The sequence below is a fragment of the Macrotis lagotis genome, chromosome 2 (assembly GCF_037893015.1).
Source record: "Macrotis lagotis isolate mMagLag1 chromosome 2, bilby.v1.9.chrom.fasta, whole genome shotgun sequence".
In the NCBI taxonomy this organism is placed as follows: domain Eukaryota; kingdom Metazoa; phylum Chordata; class Mammalia; order Peramelemorphia; family Peramelidae; genus Macrotis; species Macrotis lagotis.
Genome location: NC_133659.1, coordinates 4,002,686 through 4,027,328, shown reverse-complemented (window position 1 = coordinate 4,027,328; position 24,643 = coordinate 4,002,686). Strand labels below are relative to the sequence as shown.

At 36.2% G+C, this 24,643-nt stretch overlaps 1 protein-coding gene across 5 annotated transcripts in view; it reads right to left on the bottom strand.

Moving 5' to 3' along the window:
- LOC141512328 (leucine-rich repeat and IQ domain-containing protein 3-like) overlaps nt 1-6,561 on the bottom strand; it is a 286,841-nt gene extending 280,280 nt beyond the window's left edge. For 4 of the 5 annotated variants that reach the window (XR_012475454.1, XR_012475455.1, XR_012475456.1 and 1 more), the window contains exons 1-2: nt 6,372-6,561; nt 2,519-2,678 (exon numbers count right to left, since the gene is read on the bottom strand). Coding sequence is in view for 1 of the 5 variants with exons in the window: in XM_074221182.1 (XP_074077283.1) it covers nt 2,519-2,678; nt 6,372-6,427 (216 nt within the window). In the remaining 4 variants the exon portion in view is untranslated. The remainder of the gene's footprint in view (nt 1-2,518; nt 2,679-6,371) is intronic. The other variant, XM_074221182.1, reaches the window with a different exon arrangement.
- Nucleotides 6,562-24,643: the final 18,082 nt, after the last annotated feature.

Below are 24,643 nucleotides of genomic sequence, written 5' to 3'. Positions count from 1 at the left end.
AGAAATTTCATATAATCAGAGCTGTCTGAGAGGAATAATTTTAGCAATGAAAAAATTATATATGAAGCCAGGCAATGAAAAGAAGTAAATCCTAATGCTTTTACTTCTATTTGAAAAGTATCTTCATTCATTTTGAGCATATAATGTCCAGTCTCTGAGCAAACTGGAGGACCCAAGGGCCTTTTCTGCTTTTCTAACTCTAATCTCTTTTTAGGTGTCAGTTGCCCTTTTTTCCCCCACCAGAAATCTCTACAAGACTTTTCTTACTGATAGGTGTGAGCACACACTCATATATACCCACATACAAGCACACATATAGGCTTTATTTATTTATTCATCATCTATACCACATGGAATGGCACTTAATTGAATGTTGTCTTAAAACTTTTCTATAATCATTTCAAATGTGCATGCACTGTACCCTTGATTAAGTAATAGCTCCCTATAGGTAAGGGGCAAGTTTTAAGCATCACAGTATCTAAACATGTGAAGGACACAGCAGGACCTCAATCTATGGTGTTGAATTGAATTGTATGGGTCAATGTGTCCACTTTTGTGGAACTCAGATGTAATACAAGCATCATTTCTGCTCTAAGAGCATTGGTGATATTGAAAAGCCTTCCATATGAAGGCACAATAATCAACAACATGTTCACAAAACACAGCCAAACCACTAATCCTAAAGCACTTTTGACTTTAATATAGCTCAACATCACACTGTACTAAAAGATACTAAAGAAGAAGCCTGGCACAGTACATGTTGGATGAGATGACAGGGAACTAAGGAAGGCCCTAAAACCAAAGAGCCAAGGAGCACTGAAGCCCAGTTTCATACAAAGAAAGTAAAACGGTGGTTTTCTGGGAAATAAGAGCATCAGATTGACCAACGCCGATGGGGAAAATCAGTTTGAGTAGCTCGAGAAGTAACTTGACCTGCCAACTGTGGTTGTAGCTGCAAAAAAAAGGATGGATAGGATTCATATTTACAGACTTTTCAAAGAACTGCTGATTGTGTATTAGTTTTTTAAACTATTCAAATGAACAGCAACATCATTACCACATCAAGTTCTAATATGGAAGATACAGAAAGATAAATTTTATGATAATGAATATTATTGTTACAAAACATTCACCATAATGAAGATATGCCTGCCCATAGCTTCAAGTAATTTTGCTGAAATTTTAACAAAATTGTTCCTCTAAAAATGAATGTTTTCTCTAAAGTTACTGGGCACCAATATGATGCATATATAATAAGGGATTGCAAGGCTGCCATATTTGTTGGTATCTCCTGGATAGAAAGCATAGCATAGACATGATTTGAGAGGAAATGCATGGAAATAGATGACATCCATGATCTGGAGGATTTGAAATCCTAGTATAAGAAATTAATATATCAATGCAAAAGAAGGTTCATTGGAGCTGATTTCAGTAAATCTAGGCTTACACTTCATCTGTCATATCTGTGATCTCTGTGTCCTTGGGCTAGTTAAATTTGGACAGGGCAAATTGGGTTCCTCATTAGTTAAATTAGAGAATTTTGTCTAAATGCCAGAACTCCTTGCAGCTTTAAATCCTATGGACATGAAACTAAAGAGCAGTGTGACAGACTGGCCTTGGTGACAACTGCTTTAGGACTGAAGGCAATTACCCAGGGCTATCTAGAAACTCTCTCCATCAATTCTATTGCCACATATGGCACATAAGGGGCTGAAAAAGACTCCCACTATCTCTGAGAAGAGAGTGGTCCTTTGGAGACCAAAGGGGAGCAGCTACTGGGTTTGAACTCATTTTCTAAAGTTCCTCACACTAGGATGGCTGTTGGCTTAATCTTTGAAACCTTCAGATTTTACATGTTGGAGAGTACCTGCCTCCCAGAATGGTGGTGAGGTCAAAGTGAAATAATGAATCAAAAGGTATGTGGCTAAGCTTCAAGGGTCATGAAAATCCCAGTAGTTACTCTTGTGAGCTTCTCTTGGATAAGTGGATGATTCTACAAGGTCTGAAGTACAGTAAAGGTTTATGAGAATGCATGGGTAGAGAAGAAAATTGGAATGAGGTTTAGTGAGGACCACTAAGCAAAGAAATAGAAATGGATATCGAATTTGGAAATGCTTGTGGAGTTAAACTATGTCAAAGGAAGGGTTAATCTACATTTCTCCTAATATTAACTCCCAATAATCAATTTTTCTACTAATCCACACATTATTTAGGAATCTGAAATTTTGACCCCTGAAATCAGGGGTCAAAATAATATAAGAATAAAGTTCAAAAAGAAGTTCAAAATTCACATACCATGTGATCTAATTTATTTGATCATTAATTATTTTCAATTATCAGGTTTAAATGTCACAAGAATCTGAAGCAGAATATTAAATGCCTTTTTTTAAATTCCAATTTTTAGAGACATTCATTACTTTCCTAAGCTGTCTCAGGAATTGGGCCAATAGTCTTGCCATAGAATCTCAACTAAAATTTCCTAATGGAAAAATCCCACATGAAGATTTCTCATAATCACCTTTCTTTCATCTGGAATCTGCTTTTCTTCAGTCTCTCTAAAGAATGATAAATCTTCAAATGCTGGGAATTTTCTCTCCTTTACCTTTTGTTCTAGATTGATTTTTTTTCCAGGAACTTGATAACGACGCGTCTGTAACCAGTTAAGGTAATGTTTTAGCCTAAAAAAACGAAAAATGAAATATCAATTAATTTTCGGGAAATAAAACATTTGAAATTTCTCATATTACCTTATGATGAACACAAGTATTTATATCACTTTTAAGTTTTACATGTTATCTCATCTGATGCTCATAAAAAACCTCTGCAACATGTGTTCATATTAAACCCCATGGAATAAATGAAGACCCAGGGTCACACAGTCAGCATCAGAGGAAAGAATGGAACCATAGAAATCTATTCAATTAATACGATGCTGCCCCTCTAGCATTTCATTGATGCCTCTATTTAAGGGGAAAAACCCATAGATATGTATCTGTAGATTCATTTCTGATTGTCCCCATTCAACCATGAGCTTCTTGGGAGCTCCATCTCTATGTCATTCAGACTGCAGAACCTGAATAAACAAGTGTGATTGTTCTTTTTGTCAATCAGTCAAGCCAGATTTTGCTAAGCTCAGGCTATGATCCAGGCAATGACAGCTAGGAGGGAACAGAAAGGGCTGAACAACCATAATTCTTCTCCAGGGACTCACAATCAAATGCGAAAGAAAGAACCAAGTTAATGCCCAGAAAGCTTTAGATTGGATAGAGAGGAGATGCCATACCATAGAGAAGGTACTGGGAAAAAAGAGCAACTGAGGACTCCATGCTTTAGATGGAGTTTTAGTGGGGACTCAAAAAGAAGCCAGTGGGACAGTGAGGCTGCCATCCTGCCTGCACAGGGCTCCTGGCCCAATGTTGGGAAGATATAGGTTCACATCAGATACCATGCTTGCCTCAGTTTCATTAACTGAGATATGAGATAGAGAAGAAAATGGCCGAGAAAAGCCTAAAGGTGTCGCAGGGAGTTAGTCAGTACTAAAAAAGTGACAAAACAGCAAAGGGAGAATCTAGGCATGGTGGTCAATAAGAGAAAATGTCCAGAACTGAAAGATGGAGGATCTTGTTGCTGGATCACCAGATTAAAGAGTACACTTCAGGTAAGAAAGAAAAGGAAAATTCAAGGGGTAGGAAGAGATTCGGTGAAGAGCTTGGAATGACAGGCAAAGGCTTTTGTGTTTGATTCTGGAGGCAATAAGGAGTCACTGACATTTACTGAGTGTGTCAGGTGATGGAGGTTGGCAATGATCAAATTTGTACTTTAAAAAACACTTTGGTGGCTCAATGGAGGATGAAATGTTGTGGTAACAAACAGAAAGTAGACCTCTCAGGAACTAGGCTACTACAACAGATGAGCATGAGGTGATAAGGTTCTTCACCAGAGTGGCAGCACTGACATTAGAAAGAAAAAAGTTGTATTTGGGAGATTTGAGGGGAGCAGTGCATATTCATGAAAATTTTTATTACCAGAGGATTTTTACATGAAACTATCTCATGAAAATCTATTAAAGAGTAGCAACTGTTAGATTTTTAATTTTTTCCCCAATATCTTGTAACAACAATTTTTAATATTTTCTTTTTTAAAAAATTTTGAGTTCCAAATTCTCTCACTCATTCCCTAACTCCTCAATGAAAAAGTAAATGATTTGATGTGTGTGTGTGTGTGTGTGTGTATTAGTCATTTTGTGAAAGAAAACAGACCAAAAAAAACATACAAAAGTGAGAAATCTGCTTTGATCTGCATTCTGATTTATCTCTACTTTCCCTGGAAGTGGAGACAGCACTTTTCATTATGAGTACTTTGGAACTGTCTTGTATCATATTATTGCTGAGAAAAGTTATGTTATTCATAGTTGAACACTGTTCAACACTGCTGTTACTGTGACCAATATTCTCCTGGTTCTGCTCATTTCAACTCTATATCAGTACAAGTAAGTCTTTCCATGGTTTTTTCCAAATCATCCTGTTTGTCATTTCTTATTGTCCAAGTTTTTCATTGTAATAATTTATAACTCATTTAGTCATTCCCCAATTTATGTTCATCCCTTTATTTCCAATTTTTGCCACCACAAAAAGCTACAAATATTTTCCTACAAATAGATCCTTTCCCCTTTATTTTTTTTTCTTGGTTGGGGGAAGAGGAACACAAGTATTACTGGATGAATGGGTATGCGTAATTTTATAGCCCTTTGAACATAGTTCCAAATTGCTCTCCAAAATAGTTGGATCAGTTCAAACTCTACCAATAGTATGGCAGCTTTCCCACATTCCCACCAGTCCACACTTAGGATTTTCATGTATTTGAGATATATTACAATGGGGACATGAACAGATTTTGGCAGTCGATTGAATATAGGAATGAAGAGATAATATGGCATCAAAGATGACATGATGAGTGCCTCTGAAGGACTGCAAAGATAATAGGGAAGTTCTTTTTTGGATGATTTGAATTTAAGATGTCTACTGACATCTTTTTGAACAGCAGTTAGAGATAAAAGATTGGATATTAGCAAAGAGGTTAGGGTAGGAGAGGTAGATTTGAGAATCATAAACTTAGAGATAGTAATAAAATCCATCGGAACTGATGAAATCACAAATGTAGCATAGAAGAAGAGCATAAAGCCCAGGACAGAATTATGAGGACCAACTATGTTTAAATAGAAGCATTTGGTTTAACCTCTATGAATGGGGAGTAGAACAAGTAAATGATAAAATCCTATTATTAAAACTATAATTTGGGGTAGGAGAAGAAACCCACACTATAAGTTCATCAGATTACTCTGTTATAATGATCTGAAGTAAAAATAAATAGTAGGAGAAAAACAGTCTGGATTTCTATTTTTTTTTGTAATTTTCACAATGCATTTAATGATTTGAACCAGGTCTCAACTTTTTAACATCAATATCCTTATAATCATGATTTATGGCTGTGTCATGGAATTCTACAATTCTTAAAAATAAAAAATAAAAATGAGTCACCTAAGGGGTAGTGATGAAAAGGATAATTGTTATGAGTAGGCTGTGATACAACACTGTTAATAAAGATTCAGAGATTTAGCTTTAAGGATAGCAGCAAAAATGGGTCTTTTAAAAATGTGGTGGGCTCAGAGCCAAGACAACAGCAGGGGCTCCCACAAGCTCTCCACCAGACCACTCCAAATACCTTTAAATAATGACTCTACACCCGCCTTGGAGTCAGGAGTACCTGGGTTCAAATCTGGTCTCAGACACTTAATAATTACCTAGCTGTGTGGCCTTGGGCAAGCCACTTAATCCCATTTGCCTTGCAAAAAAAAAAACCTAAAAAAAATAATGACTCTAACTAAAGTCTAGAGTGGCAGAACCTACAAAAAGACTGTGAAACAATTTTCCAGCCCAAGACAACTTGGAAGATCCTTGGGAAGAGCATGTTGAATCAGGATTAGAAAGAGCCCACAGGGCAGCCCAGGCAGCATCAGTGTGAACTGGCTCTAGACATACAGAAACAGATCTTTAGGCACCTGGGGCCCTGGGGGAGGGAGGGAGGGGGTTCGGAAGGGGTGGCAGTTTCTAGACCTCATAGCCCAGGGATTGCCAAGGACAATTGGGAAGGACAGCCTAGCACAGGCCTCGGGGCAAACCTAAAGGATACATTGGTCAGCTGCATTTAGAGCACTCAATCCATGGACTGTAAGGTGAGCAGGGGAATCTCAGAGTCTCCCTACTATCCCTGAGGCAAGACTCTGTTGCTTCACCCATACTCAGATCTGGGTCCCAATCTGGGGCTCCAGACTCAGGAAAAGGGGTAGAAGCAAAACAGAGCTCACAACTTACAGCAGAGCAGGGCCCCTCCTCACAGCTCCAGGGCAGAGGGATGTGTTTTTGGTCATCCACAGACCAAAGCACAAGCCAGGAGAGCAGTCAGAGCCTCTCACAAGACCTTGGAGGAAGTGAGAACTTGCAGATCTTTGAGAGGTTGTCTATGAAAAAGGCTGCAAAAACCCTCAAAAGCTTCTTCATTCTGAATGAGATTCCAACCTGAAGAAAGAATTAAAATCAAGTCATAGGCTATAGAAATAAGCAAGCCATAGAAGAAAAAAATCCAACCACAATCTACCTTGATCCCATGGAGGAGAAAAATATACACTCAGAAGATGACAAAGTCAAAGCTTCTGAATCCAAAGCCACCAAAAAAAAATATGAATTGGTCTAAGGCTATTGACAAGCTCAAAAAAAGAGTTTGAAAACAAAGAAAGGGATATAGAGGAAAAATTGAGAAAAGAAATCTTAGCAATGTGGGAAAATCATGAAAACCAAGTGACAGCTTGTGAAGGAGATACCACAAAAATACTGAAGAAAATAACATCTAAAAAACCAGTTGAGTCAAATGGAAAAAGCAATTGCAAAGACCAATGAGGAGAAGAATGTGTTAAAAAGCAGCATCGGCCAGATGGAAAAATGAGATATGAAAGTTTCCTGAAAAATATAATTCCTTCAAATGTAGAATGGAGCTAAGGGAAACTGATGAATTAGTGAGAAATCAAGAAACAGTAAAACAAAATGAAAAGAATGAAACACTAAAAGAAAATTTGAAATATCTCAGAAGAACAACTGGTAGTAAATTGGGAAACAATTTTTACAACTAATATTTCTGATGTTTCTAAAATATACAGAGAACTTGTAAGGGGCTGTTGTGTGTGGGAGTACTGGCCTGAGGGAAAAAAGCTTTCATCACCTGATAGCATTGTTTTATTGGTTGATTGGAGAGTGCTACAGAAGTGGGAGTGGACCAGGGACTGGGGAGGATATTTAAGCACTTGTATTTGGTTTAATAAATGGAGAACTTGCCGCCTTTGTCTCCCGCCTCTTCAAAGGTGGCCTGAAAACTTGACTTCAGCTGGACTGAGCCAAGTCATAGTTCAGTAATAAATGATAAGCTAGCCTGTAGGCCCTCAATGAGAACTGAGTAAGATTTGTAAAACAACCAGCCATCCCCCAATTGACAAATGGTCAAAGGATATGCAAAGGCAATTTACAGATGAGAAAATCAAAGAGATCCATAGTCATACAAAAATTGCTCTAAATCATTACTTATTAGAGAAATGCAAATTAAAGCATCTCTGAGGTACTACCTCACAACTCTCAGATTGGCCAATATGACCAGAAAGGACAATGATCAATTTTAGAAAGGATGTGGGAAATCTGGAACACTAATTAACTGCTGGTGGAGCTGTGAACTCATCCAGCCTTTCTGGAGAGCAATGTGGAATTATGCCCAAAAGGCAATAAAAATGTGCATCCACTTTGATCCAGCAATACCTCTACTAGGTCAATACCTAGAAGAGATCATGAAAAAGGATAAAACATCACTTGTACAAAAATATTCATAACAGCCCTGTTTGTGGTGGCAAAGAATTGGAAAATTACTCAATGTCCATCAATTGGGGAATGGCTTGACAAACTGTGGTATATGTATGTTATGAAACACTATTGTTCTATTAGAGACCAGGAGGGAATTCAGAGAAGCCTGGAGGGATCTTCATAAACTGATGCTAAATGAGATGAGTAGAACCAGAAAAACATTGTACACCCTAACAGCAACAAGGAGGTGATGCTCAACCTTAATAGACCTGCTCACTCCATCAGTACAAAAATCAGGGACAATTTTAGGGTGTCTGTGACTAAGAATACCATCTATATCCAGAGAAAGAACTGTGGAGTTCAAATAGAGCCCAAAGACTATTACCTTAATTTTAAAAAAAGTTGTCTTATCTACTACATAAGTTTGCTATCTTTTATATTTTATTTTTCCTCAAGGATATGATTTTTTTCTCTCAACACATTCAATTTTGATCTATGTATAGCATGGAAACAATGTAAAGATTATCAGACTGCCTTCTGTGGAGGAGGTGGAGGGAGGGAAGGGAGAGTGGGAGAAAAAAATGTAAAATTCAAAACATTAAAAAAAGAGTTAGAAACTACTATAATTGGAAAACAAAATATTTATAAAAAATAAACAATATTTCCTACCATATAAAAGAAACACAACTGATCTGAAAAACAAATCCAGGAGAGAGATTTTAAAAAGTATCAGTACCTGAAAATCATGACTGGAAAAAAGCCTAGACCTCATTTTTCAACAAATTCTCCAGGAAAACTGCCCTGATATCCCAGAAGCAGAAGGTAAAATAGAAATTGAAAGAATCCACCATTCACCTCCTGAAAGAAATCCCAAAATGAAAACTGACAGGAATATTATTGTCAAATTTCAGAAATCCCAAGTTAAGGAGAAAATAATACAAGCAACCCAGAAGAAGTAACTCAAATATCGTGGAGCCACAGTCAGGATAATACAAGATTTAGCAGCTTCTACATTAGGGGCTTGTGGGGCTTAGAATATGATATTCTGGAAGGCAAAAAAACTTGGATTACAACTGAAAATCTACTACCCAGCAAAACTGAACATACTTTTTTCAGGGGAAAAGAAATTCAGTGAAATGGGGGACTTTCAAACTTTCTTGATAAAATGGCCAGAGTTAAGCAAAAAGTTTGATATCCAAGAACAGGACTCAGGTGAAACATAGAAGGTGGATGGGAAAGACTAAATATGAGGGATTTAATGATGTTGAACTGATTCTATTCCTTCATGGGAAGATGATACTGATAACTCTTAAGAACCTTTTCATTTATAAGGTGAGTTGGAAGGTACATACATATATCATAGAATATATAGAATATATAGGAGCATATATAGAATATAAGGGTATAACATATTAAAAAGGAGCATATATAGAATATAAAAGTATACCATATTAAAAAGATGGAGTTAATGGGTAAGAAAGGAATGTACTGGGAGAAAGGGAAAGGAGAGGCAGAGTGGGTTAATCTATTTTACATAAAAGAGGCAAAAAAAGAAAAGATTTTCCAATGGAGTGGAAGAGGGGGAAAGTGAAGAGGAGTGAGTGGACCTTACTCTCATCAAAAGTGGATCACACTCAGTTGGGTATAGAAAACTAGCTTATCCTAGAGGAAAATACGAGTAGAAAGGGATGGGAGAAAGGGGTTGGTGGAGAAGAGGTATAGGTGATAGAAGAGAGGGAAGTTTGTGAGAAGGTAGTTAGATGCAACACTTTTGGGGAGGAATGGAGTGAAAGATGAGAGAGAATAGAATAAATGGGAATAGCAAGGAATAAGATGGAGGGTAACATAGCTAACAATAGTAATTGTAGGGAAAATATTGAAGCAATTTCTCTGGACTTATGATAAAGAAAGCTATCTATCCCAAAGACAAAGCTGATGCTGTCTGAATACAGCCTGAAGTATACACTTTTTTCTCAGTTTATTTTTCTTGAGGTTTCTCTTTTTGTGTGTGAGTTTTATGTTTACTTTTGCAACATGACTATTATATTAATGTTTTTCATGATACATATTTTTTATCAATACCAAGAAACTAGCTGGTTTTGTAAGTAACTGTTAAAACTTGCTTTTGCATATAGTTAGGGGGAAATTTTTAAAATTAAAATAAATAAACTAAAATATAGTAGACTGGGCATGAATAAAGAGTGAAAATAAGCAAAGTATAATGATGTGTGTCGGTACCCTATTAATATTCTTGAAATGTCAAGAGTTCCAAGAGGAAAATTTCTAATACCCTGGATGAATGCCTGTGAAGGATTTACAAGAGGACAGAGATAAAAGTCATGAACAATAAAAAAAGATATTAAAGAGTATTTATAGAAGTAGTACCAATGTTGATGAGATAAGAAAGTCTTTTAAAAATCCAAAGATCTATCTATACATCTAGTTCTCTAGTTGTTAGTCACCACTACTAAGAGATTTTAACATTATTATAATTTTGTGAACAAGTTCATAAGTTTGTATTTCATCTTCTAGTGCTTATAAAGTTTTCTTTAATTATGGATTCCTGTTGATAGATTATTCAAAGTTTTACTTTTTTCTTATAAACAAATTATTTTGTTATCAAAACAATATTGCCATGATGTTTATTATGTAATTTGAGACTGTGAACCTTAAATTTAAAGCCTTCATTTTTTGTCATTTTTCTTTTGTTTTTGCATAGTGAGATGATACCCTCAAAGACATTATCATTAGGATGATAGTTCTATCTTTCATAGGCTTTTGTGACCTCATCTTTGTAACTTCATTAATTTAATATTTATATATCTGAAAGAATAATACTCAAGATTTCTTCTTACTGGGGTTCTTTCTGCCTTGGAAATATCTCGTTTTCCTAATGCAGTACTGCACTGACCAAGTACTAGGGAAACTTGTGCTATACTGCATGGAGTTTGTTTAGTAATCGAGATAGAAATACAAAATCCATCAGTCCCTATCTTTATGAAGTTTACCCACTAACACAGAAGATAATGTGTATATGTGTATTTTGAAAACACATACAAAATATATTCAGGACAATTTGGCAAGGAATCAATGAGCAGAGGAATCAGGAAAAAGGTCATTGAAAATGTCTCTTGACCAGAATGTTAAAGGAACCAGAGACCCTAACTTGCCCAGCTAAGAAGGCTGGTACAAAGCAAGATTGGTGGTGGGTCATATCTGAGTAGCTTTTCCCCTTGTTTTTTGTCTAGCTCCCCCATCCAACATACTTTTAGAATCCTAATCAGTGTCATGAGATTTCTTAGCTCTGGTTGGGCTTAGAAATGCTAGGCATGAGGGGAGAAGAATATAAAAGATACTCCAGGCTAGGAATAGGCTCTGGGCCAAATAAGAGTAAATGACTCTGTAGCTCATTCTAAGCTTTCTGGAAAGTGAACTTAAGTGGTATCAGCTACCTAGTCTCTCATCATAATAAGGGATGAGGTAGGAAAGAGGTATTTCCTAGGGTTTAGATCAATCTTGCAGTAGGGGTATCAATAAATTTACACAAAATCAGGGGAGTGGGATTCCTCCAAACCTCAGGCTAGGCTAGAGTCAGGGAATACAAGGTCTCTTGTACAACTGAGTAGGACAGCTCCCTATGGCTTTGATTCAAGAGAATCAGGGAATCTTCTCATCCTTGATTAGAAGAAAGGAGGGGCAAAGTAATTTGACGCTGGATATAGTTTTTTGAAATCCAGCAACTTTGATTAAGAACAAGGGAAGAAGGATTATAGGAATCTCTGGGACTCTAGTGCAGACAAAGAGAGGGCCTAAAGCAGGTGGAGCAAGAGGATGTCTTGCTTTTGGACTTGTGTGGAGATGGGGTAGTATCTATTCTTCCCATGATGGTGGGAAACTACAGAGACTTCCAAGAATGTCTGGATTTGGGGACAAAGGGAGCAGGAATCAATGTTCTGAAGATAATTCACTTGAAGAATGAGAGATGAAAAGTGGGTGGTGCCTCTTAGAAACATCCTATCATTCAAAAACTGTCATCAGGAGTTCCCTTCTACATGGAACCTTCCTTGAGTCTTGTAGGTGCAACTGCCTACCTCCCACACCTGACACACACTGAAGATTTATTTTGCATCTACTGATAAACATACATTTTGTCTCACTGATAGTGATAAAGCATTGCATCATTTTTGTCTTTTAATCCCTAAATCTAGTCCCACACCAGGTGCACAATAAATGATCAACTTTGTATGCAACAGGAATAATAAACAAGACTGAAGATAAGGGGGGGTCTCTCATTATTGGGCAGGATCTCAGAGAATAAGTGATGGCAGCTAGGAGTAAAGACACTTGCAGAGGGATTGAACTCATTAGAACAAAGAATCACCACATGATCAAAAACTTCAGAAATGAAGAAGGGAATAAGAAATAAGGTAGAGGAGTTCTGAAATATAGAATTTGGAAGAAAAAGTTCACAATGGATGGCTTCAGTTTTCTCAGTAAAGTGTGAAGTAAGATTCTCTGGTAGTGGGGGTGATACTAAGGTAGGTAATTTAAGGAATGAAGCCGGCTAAGAAAAAAATGAGTTGAAACACTGTTTGTCTGACTTGAAATTAATAATTAGATACTATAAATTTGTTCTATATTTTTTGGTAATCACATAATCTAACATGGCAGGCAAATGGTAGACATTGGATGAACATTTGTTGATGCACTGATTGGTTAACATAAGTGGACTCAGCAGGGTTCAATAGTATCCAGAAGCATGCTAAGAGAAGACAGATGATGAGAGTAACCCAGTTTGTTGTTTGGCAAGTAAGAAACAGCAACAAGATAAAAAAAATGCAGAGATGAACTCATTTTCTCTTTTGTCTTTTTTTTAGGTTTTTGTAAGGCAATGGGGTTAAGTGACTTGGCCAAGGCCACACAGCTAGGTAATTATTAAATGTCTGAAGCCAGATTTGAACTCAGGTACTCCTGACTCCAGGGCCAGTGCTCTATCCACTGTACCACCTAGCTGCCCCAATGAACTAATTTCTAATACAAATCTTCAAAGACAGGAAAGTAGAAACCTGAAAAGGTTGATGAAATAGGACAGTATTGAGTGACTATAGTTCATGAGACAGGGGAAAAAGTAGTTTTTGGAGAAATGAGAAAGAGAAGCAACCCTTGGAGAGGTAGTTGTAATCAGAGAAAGGAAATTCAGAATTCTTATCCAATACTAGAAAAGATGATAACAAGTAAACAGTGAGTCACTGAGGCAGAGTACAGGTTCAGATCAAGGAAGTTGAGGATGTTGATGTACTTGGGAGGTCATATCATATAAGTGCATAACGACATGTTTATTGTAGTCTCCAAGTCAAGGGGCAGGAATTGAGTTTAAAAAGTCCATGAGTCAGAAACTATCTGAAAAAGAGATATATTCACCAAAATAAAAATAGATGCAGATAAAGACAACGAGATCATTTTTAGTGAAAGCAGCAGAGGAAGTCCCAAAAGAGGTCTTGAGGAACAGAGTTTAAATAGTTCTCCTCCTGGTCCAGCATACTGGAAAGCATGAGAGGACAAAGAGAGGTCCTATTTGGTTAAAATGTGAAATGGAAGTGCAAGGGTCTTGTTAGTGAAAATGGAGAAGTAACAATGAATCTCAGAGATATTTTCAAGGAAATCATACTAGGAAGTTAGACCTGATGTGCAATGAATGGTCAAAGGAGAGAAAAAAATAAAAAATAAGTCAACAATATCTATCCTTGGAAGAATAGGGTCTCATCACAAAAACAGGAAAGCTAGGAAGGGGGACAGAGTCTTTTTTTTTAACATAGAATCTAATGTAATCAAATATTCTGCAACTCTGAACTGGTAAAGGGTCAGAATTAGAAATTTGGATTTGGAATACTAAACTTAAAGATTCGGACAGGAACTTCAATCCAATTCAACAACATTTATGATGCACTGGATTTGTATAATGGATTACAATAAGGAATGAAATTCAAAAATACAAAATGGTGGCCTCTGATCCCATAAGTCACTCAATCTATGACAAGTTAAGAATTAACACAAATAACAAATAACCATAGTACAAATTAGAGTTTAATTAAGTGCATAAAACAGGTGAAAATTGATTAAAAGATGCAAATAGAAAGGGAATCAGAGCAGCCTTTATGGAGGAAGGAAACAGCTAAGTAGAGTGAGGTCTGAGGACAGGCCTCCCAGGAATGAGCATATTTTGTCATCATATCATCTCATAATCAGTCTCATCTTAAGTCTCTTTGAATCTATAAGTAGTTAAGTTTGCAATGGACCATTTGCCCTTCTTCTGATTAGCTAACTCAACCTATTCCTAAGCTATATTTGCCCCACAAGAATTTGCAGTGGAATAAATAATAAATATTAAAGTATCTTGATCCCATATAATTTTTATAATAAAAATTTAGAGCCAAGTGACTCTATTAGTGTTTCCTGAGGCATACCAAAAAGTACTTTGGAGACCTGAGTGGAATGAAACACTAGTGGATGATATCACATTTATAGAATAAATTCTAATCAAAATAGTCAATAACATATTAGAAGTTGTTCTTAACAGATTGATTTTGGCCATGACAGATATCTTGAAATTATTGTTCTGGTTCTAATGAGAATTAGATAACTTCTTATTATAACTAAATTGATGGATAAATCAAATCTATGGCTATAAAAATACAAAATTGGTATTTGAAGAAACTTTTTAAAAGGCCTGAAGTATTATGTCTTTCAACAATATTGAAATGACATTTTAGTTTTACTTCTAGTGAGTTCAATTAAAAATATTAATGAATGCAAGTTACTCTTCTTGTTAAAAACTTAAAACGGACACTAAATTAATGAGGAGTATTGATGGTATGAGAATAAAATGCACAAAGAAACAAAACTTGTAAAAGAAAAACAAAGGTATATGGGAGGGAAGCAGGTTTATGACATCATGTGAAGTAATATGATATCATCATGGATAGAGAGGACTGTCTGGAAATTCCTATCTCTGTGACCATGGAGAAAACACAAAACCTCTTAGTCCTGCAGGCAACAACCTAAAGCTTCAAGTTACAGACAAGTAACCAACAACAGGAATTCCTTACAGAATAGGAATGTCAAGCCTAAAGGAAATTAGACAATAGATGAAGAATAAATGAATGAATAAATAGATGAATGGATGGATGGATGGATGGATATACAGATAAAGAATAATTACAAATAATTAATTTAAAAGGACAGGAAATGTGCTCATGCTGGAGATGAAGAAAGTGATTGAATATAAACACCTGTAAGTAATCAATTAATAAAAACGTATTTTGAGACAGAATTTGTACTAGAAAATGGAGATACAAATACTAAAATTTAACAGGTCCAAAATTTGAAGTTTATGACTTGAATCCAAGGGCTCCTCAAGACCCCCCAAACTGACACTAGCTTAACTGCTCAGTAGATTTTGTGATGGTTTAAGTATGAGAACAGGAGTAGGAAGTGTCATTTAAATGTAAAAAGTTTTAAATATTGTGGGGTTTATATTTCATCATAGAGAAAATGACTAGAATCTTAAAAAGGTTGTTGTAAAAAGAAGAAAAACAACAGAGACTACCATCTTGAACCTGTGCTGTTAGCATGGGATAAAGACCAAGTCTGACTTTCTCCTCCTCAAGAGTGTTGAAGCCTCCTCTCTCTGATCCAGTGACCCCAAGGCAAAGACAATCCAAGAAAAGCAGCATTTCTGAAGAGTCTCCTCAGAGTCAGGGACACAAACTCAGCATTTTATACATACTGTCTAGTCACCTTTTCAGTTTCCTTGCAGTATTCCCATTCATATGCCAGTCCCTGTTTGTGAACGTATCACAAGATTTTGTCCAGAGACCTCTTTTCTCATTTCCAAACATTTCTTTTGGTAATATCACCAGTTTTAAATCTATTCAACTGCCACCTTCTATATCTATTCTCAGAACTCATTTCTCTACTGAACTCTAATTCTACATTGCCAATTCCAATGAGATACTGTCATCTCCAACTCAAATAGGATCAAAATAGAAATTTTCTTTTAAATATAAGCTTGCTTACTCTTTCTAGCATCCCATTTCTATTGAGGAAACCCACATGATTCATGACCTATAGATTTTCAAGAGAAACAAATCTTGACTCTGGATTCTCACCCAACACCCCAAATTGGTCATTCTTGCCAATATTACTTCCTTACTGTTGGCTGGCTTTCTATTCATACCCAAAGTATCCTGTTTTCTACATAGATCTTTTTCCCCTAACCTAAATTCCACCCAGCTATCAAACTGATGTTCTTAAAGACAGGTTTGATGATGTCAGAATTATACCTGGAGGTCTTGGTGAGCCACTAGTTAGTTTACTACATAGGAGGAAATTCAATAAATTCTATCTGGTTTTTTACTATATCTCCAAGATCAAATTAAAATTTTGGGTTTGACATTCAAAGTACTTCTGAACTCACCTCACAGATTTGCCAATTCCATTTTTATAATTCTCACCCTACACCCAAAAGTAGGTTTAGATCTAATGACATTGGATTCTTTGCTGTTCCATGTCAACATGCTACAATAAGACCACTACTAGGCCTGTATCCCAAAAGAAAAAAAAATGAGAAAAGAACTTATTTGTGCAAAAATATTTATAGCAGCTCTTTTTTTGTAGTGGCTAAAAACTGGAATTCAATGTGATGTACATCATTTTGGAAAAGGCTAAATAGGCTGTGGGATAGGATTACAATGGAATATTCTTAGAATATATTAACAAGCAAAATGATTTCAGAAAAAACCTGTAAAGACTTACAGGAACTGAAGCAAAGTGAAATGAATAGAACCAAGAAAAAATTGTGCACAGTAAAAGCAATATAGTTTCATTATGAACTATGAATGACTTAAATATTCTCAGCATATTATCCACAAAGTTTTGATAATGCTTGAATACAGAGTGAAGTACACTGTTTTTCCCTTTCTTCCTTTCATTATTTTATGTGTATATTCTCCTACAAAATGACTAATATGGAAATGTATTACATGATTGCACATATGTAAACTAAATCTGATTGTTTAGGACCATTTATCTCATAGTTATGGTGCATTTTGAGGCAAAGACTATATGAAATAGGGGATAGGAAGAACCAGTTGCTAATTTGGGTAAAACAAATAATTTTAAAAATAATTACCTTCCTTCATGCTAATACTAAAACAACTGCAGCAACAATAAAAACCTGCCACTTTGGCATTGTAGATGGGAAGGATCAATCCTAGACCAATACGACTGTTAGTCCTAGACTCCCAAGACCAATAAGGAGATTGCTATAATGATTCAGATGAGAGGCAATGAGAGCTTGGACAATGACGACAACCATGGGAGTTCAACTACTCTCTTGTAAACTAAGCTTTTTCTGATAATGAAATATCGAATTAATGCCCCATCAATTTTTTAAATTTCATATTTGCACTCTAAATGTGGCACTGATCTGCATTGATAGAGGAATTTTTTCTCACTGATCTTCATTGATAGAGGAATTTTTTCTCACTGGGAATTTCTGTACCAGTGAAATAACAGATCTGGTCCCAAAAGAAATATTTTGTGATGAGTTATAATATATTCTCATGTTGTCTTTCCTCAGTAGAATATATCTTCATTAAGACTAATAATTAATTTTTATTTTTGCTCTTTTTATCCCCACATTTAACATAGGGCTTGGCGCATAGTAAATGTTTAATAGCTTCATACTGAATAAATGAATATGAATCACGAATGAAGTAGGGAGACTATTATTGTCTTTCATAGCAGCTCCTGCAACTGTGTTTTGCAAAATAAACCTCAATTACAAAATATTTAGCTATATCTCACATCATACATCTCCTTTATAGAAAAGTTATCAAAAGTAAGAATCTAGGGGCGGCTAGGTGGTGCAGTGGATAAAGCACCGGCCCTGGAGTCAGGAGTACCTGGGTTCAAATCTGGTCTCAGACATTTAATAATTACCTAGCCATGTGGCCTTGGGCAAGCCACTTAACCCCATTGCCTTGCAAAAATATAAAAAAAAAAGTAAGAATCTAGTCAATTCCAACTAGTCAAACTGATAATGTTGAAGCTTTAGTACTATCAGACTTGGAAATCTATCCCCAAAATTGATCCAAATTGTGTGGATACAAGCATCTATATGTGTGGGCATGCAGAGTCATTTGTGATTTCGTAGCACACTCTCTCTGGCAAATCCTTCTTGACACTGATTAGCCCAATATGCCAAGAATTGTAAGAGACATAGATGCAGCAGGATTTATTTCCCATTTGCAAGACAAAAAATGCCATTGAAAACCACTCCAAGAGGGTATTGCTTTTGAGGGCAGACCTATGGTCAGGAAAGGGTCAGCCCTAGATTCAGGAAGGTGGACCCAATCTCATGAGGCTCCTTCTCTTTGGGTTCCTGAGAGGTCAAAGAAAGCCTTCCTTTGGTGCAGCTAGGTGGTACAGTGGATAGAGCATGAGTCCTGGAGTCAGGAGGACCTGAGTTCAAATTAGACCAGACACATAATATTACTTGCCTAGCTGTGTGACCTTGGGTAAGTCACTCTTAACCCCATTGCCTTAAATAAAATTAAAAACAAAGCCTTTCTTCCAGTTCAACAAAGTATTTCTACATACAATTTCAGTATTGAAAGGAAACTTCAACTTCTACCCATTCTCAATTTAAAAGAATCCCCACTGAGCCTTGGCTTGAAAACTTCCAAAGAACAGAAATTCTAAGTTGCCATAGCCCTGCCATATATCAAGCAGGATAAGCAGCACTCTAAGGGATTTCCCAATTCAGATCCCTGGGAGGACCCCTCAGATAGTCATCCAAACTCCGCACTATTCAGGTGAGAAAACAGGCCCAGACAGGCTGGTTTGCCCAAGATCATAGGGTTAGTAAGGGTTTAAAACTAACCATTCTGACTCTACTCTACACCCATGGACCTTTCCATGAAAGCCCATTTCTGTTAAGAGCTAGTAAATCTACAAGCTAAGGCAGCTTTCTCTCTTGGAAACAGGGTTGTAAAGGAAGGTACATAAATGCCTTACATAAATATTCCTATCATAAGTCATGATGTCACATGTGCTCTAAGAAGCAAAATGATCCTGGAGGTTGAAATGTCCAATTGAAGGCCTCTGAAAGGTTTCATTATATGGAACTTGAAGTTTTAGAAAGAGTACAAAGATCTTAGATCCAAGAGGGATTCCTGCAAGGAGACACAATTTTAATGTTCCTAGCTCACAATAGTAAAGGAAAGAAAACCTTCCTCTATAATCTCCTCCAGACTCATTGTTCCAACTAAGTATGTTACTCTTTTGGTAAAAGCCATCAGCAGATGCAAAACTCTCTTTCCCCCTAGGAACCAACAAAACACCTCAACATCAGCTCAAATATTTCAAATAGAAGTCATCAGATAAAATGAAATAACAATAGGTCCACCAAGCAAACAGTTTTAATTTGCCACACATGTTGATTAATATTTTGGTATAATAAAGATGACGATTTGTACAGTACTCTGTAAACCTTCAAGCATTACATAAATGTGGAGTATTGCTACTGGCCATAATTTCTCTCTAGTTAAAAGATTTTCATTTACAACAATATGTCACTTTAAAAAATAGATACCATCAATCATAACTAGCCCCAGGACCACAGAATGATGGAAATCAGAGTTTCTTCCATTCCAAACCTATTATAAGTTTTGTCTAGAGACTCAACTCCTAATGGTGAAATAAAAAAAGAAGGAAAAAAAGATTTCTAAGACTTCCTTTATTTCAATACATGTAAGTCCTAAAGTCTCATCTATACTTATATCTATTGTTAGACTCTAGTGCACCAACCACAATTTTTTTGAAATCTAATTCTAAGAGTGGTTGGGCTATTTTGTGATCACTAGATAAGACCTTGGATAGCTTGAAAAACTATTGATACTTTTAGTGATTCATCTATAATATCCAAATTATTTTGACCTTAGCCATTCCAAGACCTCTAACTAAAGTATGCAATGTGACAACTCATTCTCTGAAAGTCTCCAAATTCAAATAGTCTGAATAACTGTTAAGAGACAACCAGATAGATATTTTATTTCTTCCTAAGGAATCTTTACCATTTATCTTTTACTATAATATAATTATGGAAGTAATGTTGGAGATATGTGTTAAGCCTAAAAATATCAACAAATCAATATCAATATTATATAACACAAACTTGTATATATAGACTTCTATAAATTATAGCTGTTTCCTTTGAGAAAGAAAGGGATGATGTAAGCATAAATTATCAAAAAACAAAATAATTGAATTATCTTTAATGTAAATGACTGATTTTAAAAGTGGCAATCATGTATAATTATATTACATAGTTTTAAAATACTATCAAAATAAATATCTAAGTGAATAAAAATCAGAAGATATGGTCTACAACTGAGTCAACTCTAACCTGAGTGTATAAACCAAGCTATTAACATAGAAAAATGAGAAATGGATACAATAATGATAGACACAATCTAACAGATTTTCGCAAGAGATAATGAAAGATCCTAGAAATAAAAAGGAAGAATTAGATTTTCCACAACATTCAGCATCAGACCATATCTTTCCAGGAACCCAACTGACTTTTCTATCCTTCCTCAAAAGCTTCTCTGTTCCCTACCATCTCAGAATCATGCTTTTTTATTTCTATTTCACTGGGGGGAAAATGAAGTCATTTGCAGAACACTTTCTTTCTCTCCTATTCCTCATCTCACATCATGCAGATGCCTTCCGCAATCATCTCTTCCTTCATCCTTATGTGAAGATTGAGCACTTCTCCTTGCCAAGGAAAAGACCTCCCCTTGTACCATCCTGACTTCTCCAGCAGCTTGAAACCTCTTTTATCCCTACTCATGACTTTTTCCCCCAATTACATCTTTCCTATAATCAAAAAAAAACTCCATTGATATATTCTTCCCCACATCAAAACAATTAAGATGCACATATGAAGGACTCTCACATACCAGGTTCTGTATAAGTTCCTTGGAATACAAAGAAAAAACATGTCAGCCTCTTGCCTCCAAGCATCTTACATTCTGATTAAATAAGATGAAGTTTTGGTTCTCAAAACTTTGATAAGAGTCATTTGAAATGATGACATGGAGTTCAGCAGAAAAACATTGGTTAAAATGATCTTCAGAATTCAAGGAAATTGTTGGTCATGGTAATTATTCAGTGAGTACAAAGAATAAGCATATACTTTTTAGAATGCATTGTGCGGTACTTTCAAAAGATTGACAAAGCATTATCTGCAAAGGGCTGCAAATTAACATATTAATGAAAGTTTTCAAGACATTATGGGAGAGCTGAGGTTTTTGCGGTAATATCTAATGTGCCATTAATAATGTGTAAAATGCATAAGCATGAAGGACAGAAATTTTAAAGGTCTATACTTCAAAGAGTTATTAGTTTAAGAGAGTGCAGCTCAGCTATTATGTATTTAGAAATTAGGTCTACTTGTCTCCAAGAGAAAATGATTAGGACACTGTAGCCACTACCTTTCATTCTGCCTTTCTAATAATAATGAGCAATGTACACAAAAGTATAAAAAAAGCAATAATTACAAATAGTAAATGTAAGTGAAAAGATAAAAGGAATATGGCAGCAACAAGAAAATACTCTTTGGGGGATAAATACTTTGTAAATTTATGGCCTATGAAAGTACAAATCTGCGGAAAGTAAAAGTGTTCTGGATTTTAGTTCCTTTCGGAACTGCCCCTTTTGACTTTTCTGGTCTTGTGACCCTCTCCTCTTGTCTATACCCTCCTGGATCCAAGCATAATGGCACACTGGGGTCCCTCACACACATCTCATCTCCCATCTCCCTTTCTCACTGTATATTGGTTGTCCCCATACCTAGAATATTTTTCCTTCTCCCTTCCCCCTCCAAGAATCCCTGGCTTCCTTTAAATTCCAGCTCAAATAATATCTCCTGTAGGATACCCACTCCCACTCCATTCCCCAAATCCTAAAACCTTCCAGCTAATTTTTCTGTTTCGTTAGGGTATAAGCCATTGAAATGCATGATACTAAACTTCAAAAATTGATGACAAGTCCTCAAAAAGTACCACTACTTATCTCCCAAAGAACCTGTACATGGCACAAGAAGCAGTAATTATAACTGAATAACTCATTGGTTTAAGATTGGGAAAGGATTATTACAAGTCTGTATGTTATTTTAGCTTTTCTAACTGATATGCAAGATATATTACGTGAAATAACAACCTAGATGAATTTAAAGCTGGAATACAGGTCAACAGGAGCCTCAATCTCAGCTATGTTGATAATAGCATTCTGGGGGCAGAAAGAGAAAAGGAATAAATTCAGTTCTTGATGAGAGTGAAAGAGGAGTTCCAAAGCTGGTTTGAAGTCTAACATTTGAAAATAAAAAGAAAACAAAGCTCTTGGCAATGGGTCCCATCACTTCCTGGCAAATGGAAGGAGAAGAAATGGGCTCAAAGATCACTGCAGCTGGGAAGTGCAGCCATGAAATTAAAAATTCCTTTCTCCTTGGAAGGAGAAAAAAGCAAAGATATTACCTTGTCAACAAAGATCCAAATAATTAAAATTTAAGGTTTTTTTTTTTCCAGTGGTAATGTATGGCTGTAAAAGTTGAATTATAGGGAAAGTGGAGTGCAACACAGTCGGTGCTTTCAACTTGTAGCATTGGAGAAAAATTCTGAGAGACCTTAGGACAATAATTAGATAAAACCAGTCAATATTTTAAAATTTTAATTCAGACTATTCACTGGAAGGGTAAATATTGAAATTGATGTTTGTATACTTTGGTCCCATGTGAGAATATATGACTCACTGGAAAAACCCTGATTTGAGAAAGATTGAAGGCAAATGAAAAGAGTATGGAAGAGGGCAAGATGGATAAAAACAGTGTCATGGAAGCAATGAATGTCAACTTGGACAGACTTGGAGAGAATGGTGGAGAGAATACAAGGGCCTGGCATGCTCCTGGCTATGGGATCATGAAGCCTTGGACACATGAAGAAGAGAAAGCAAGTTTCAAATGAATAAAGATTAAAAAAAATTCAAATGGAATTCAGGTTTAAGAACTTATGGAATCCCTACGCTTCATCAAACAAATATAACCCCCAAAAAACTTGGTTAGAACCAGGTCTTTGTGCTCTAACCCCTTAAAGCCTAGGAGTTTAATGCTCATTCATTTAGCAATTTTAATTAAGTTTGATCTAAACAAACATGCCTGCTTTAAAACCACCTGGAGCTCTCTCTCTCAAATGCTATCATCTACTTTTGATGAGAGTGAAAGAGGAATTCCAAAGCTGGTTTGAAGTCTAACATTTGAAAATAAAAAGAAAACGAAGCTCTTGGCTTCTTTTTTGCATGTCTGTCATGAGAAAGGAGTTGGCAGGATTTTCTTACTTCCCACCAAACTCTGCCCATGGCAGACAAGGGAGGAAGAGGGGCAATCAGTAGGAAGGGTAAGAAGAGGGGCAACCAGTGAGGAGGGAAGCTCCATTCATTCAAAATTGAAATGGAAATGGTGCTGACTATTGGCATTCACATAAATATCCAGTTCTGTATTTTTCTATAATGCTTTCTCAAATTCTCCTACATGCATGTTTCAATGGAAATGAAGAAAGCAATTGAGCAACTACTGATCAGAGGATCACTCTGAGAGAAAGGGGTGTCTATGTGCGTGTGTCTATGTGTCTGTGTGTGTCTCTGTGTCTGTCTGTGCATGTGCATTTGTGTGTGTGTGTGTGTGTGTGTGTGTGTGTATGACAGAGAGATAGAGAGACACAGACAGAGACCAGCAGAGAGGTAGAATTAAAGGCAAAGAAGAGGAGAGGAAGCCAAAGGAGGGATAGGAGGGGGAGAGAGGGGAGACCCAAAGGGAGACAAAGATTTGTATTAGATCCTAGAGAAGACACAAAGTTTCCCTTGCATAGAAGACATGGTTCCTCTCCTAATGGAATTTAAGAGCTTGTTGTTATTATTATCCTCCAAAGGAAAGGAGCTGGCTTTAACTCATTCCAGAATCCTAGGTTACGTCAACAAAGGTTGCTTAGCTGCTGCCCAGGTGCCAGGCCCTGGCTAAAAAAGCAGCCACAATCATTCCAGCCTTCGAAGAGCTCATGATCTAAAGGGCTATGGGCCAATAAGAGAAATATGTAGGATAAATTACAGAACATCTTAGAGGATAATACAGGAAATACACTAAAATTAAAAGCATTTTATTAATAAACAGGGTGGAATAAATGTTTTACAAATATTAACTCATTTGATCCTCAAAACAACTTTGGGAAGTAGCATTTTGTTTTCCTCATTTCAGAGGAAATGAAGCAGAAGTTAAAAGTCTTGCCCATGGGACAGTCTAGAGGCATTCCCAATAATATCAGAGGTGAAACAAGGGTGCCCATTATCACCACTACTATTCAATATCATATTAGAAATGTTAGCTTCAGCAATAAGAGAAGAAAAAGAAATTGAAAGAATTAGAATTGGGAAGGAAGAAACAAAACTCTCAATCTTTGCAGATAACATGAAGGTTAGAGAATCCCAAAGAGTCATGAAAAAATACTAGAAATAATTAGTAACTTTAGCAAAATTGCAGGATATAAAATAAACTCATAAATTCATGACATCTCTATATATGATTAAGAAGACACAGCAGAAAGAGCTAGAAAGAGAAATCCCAGGTAACCTGG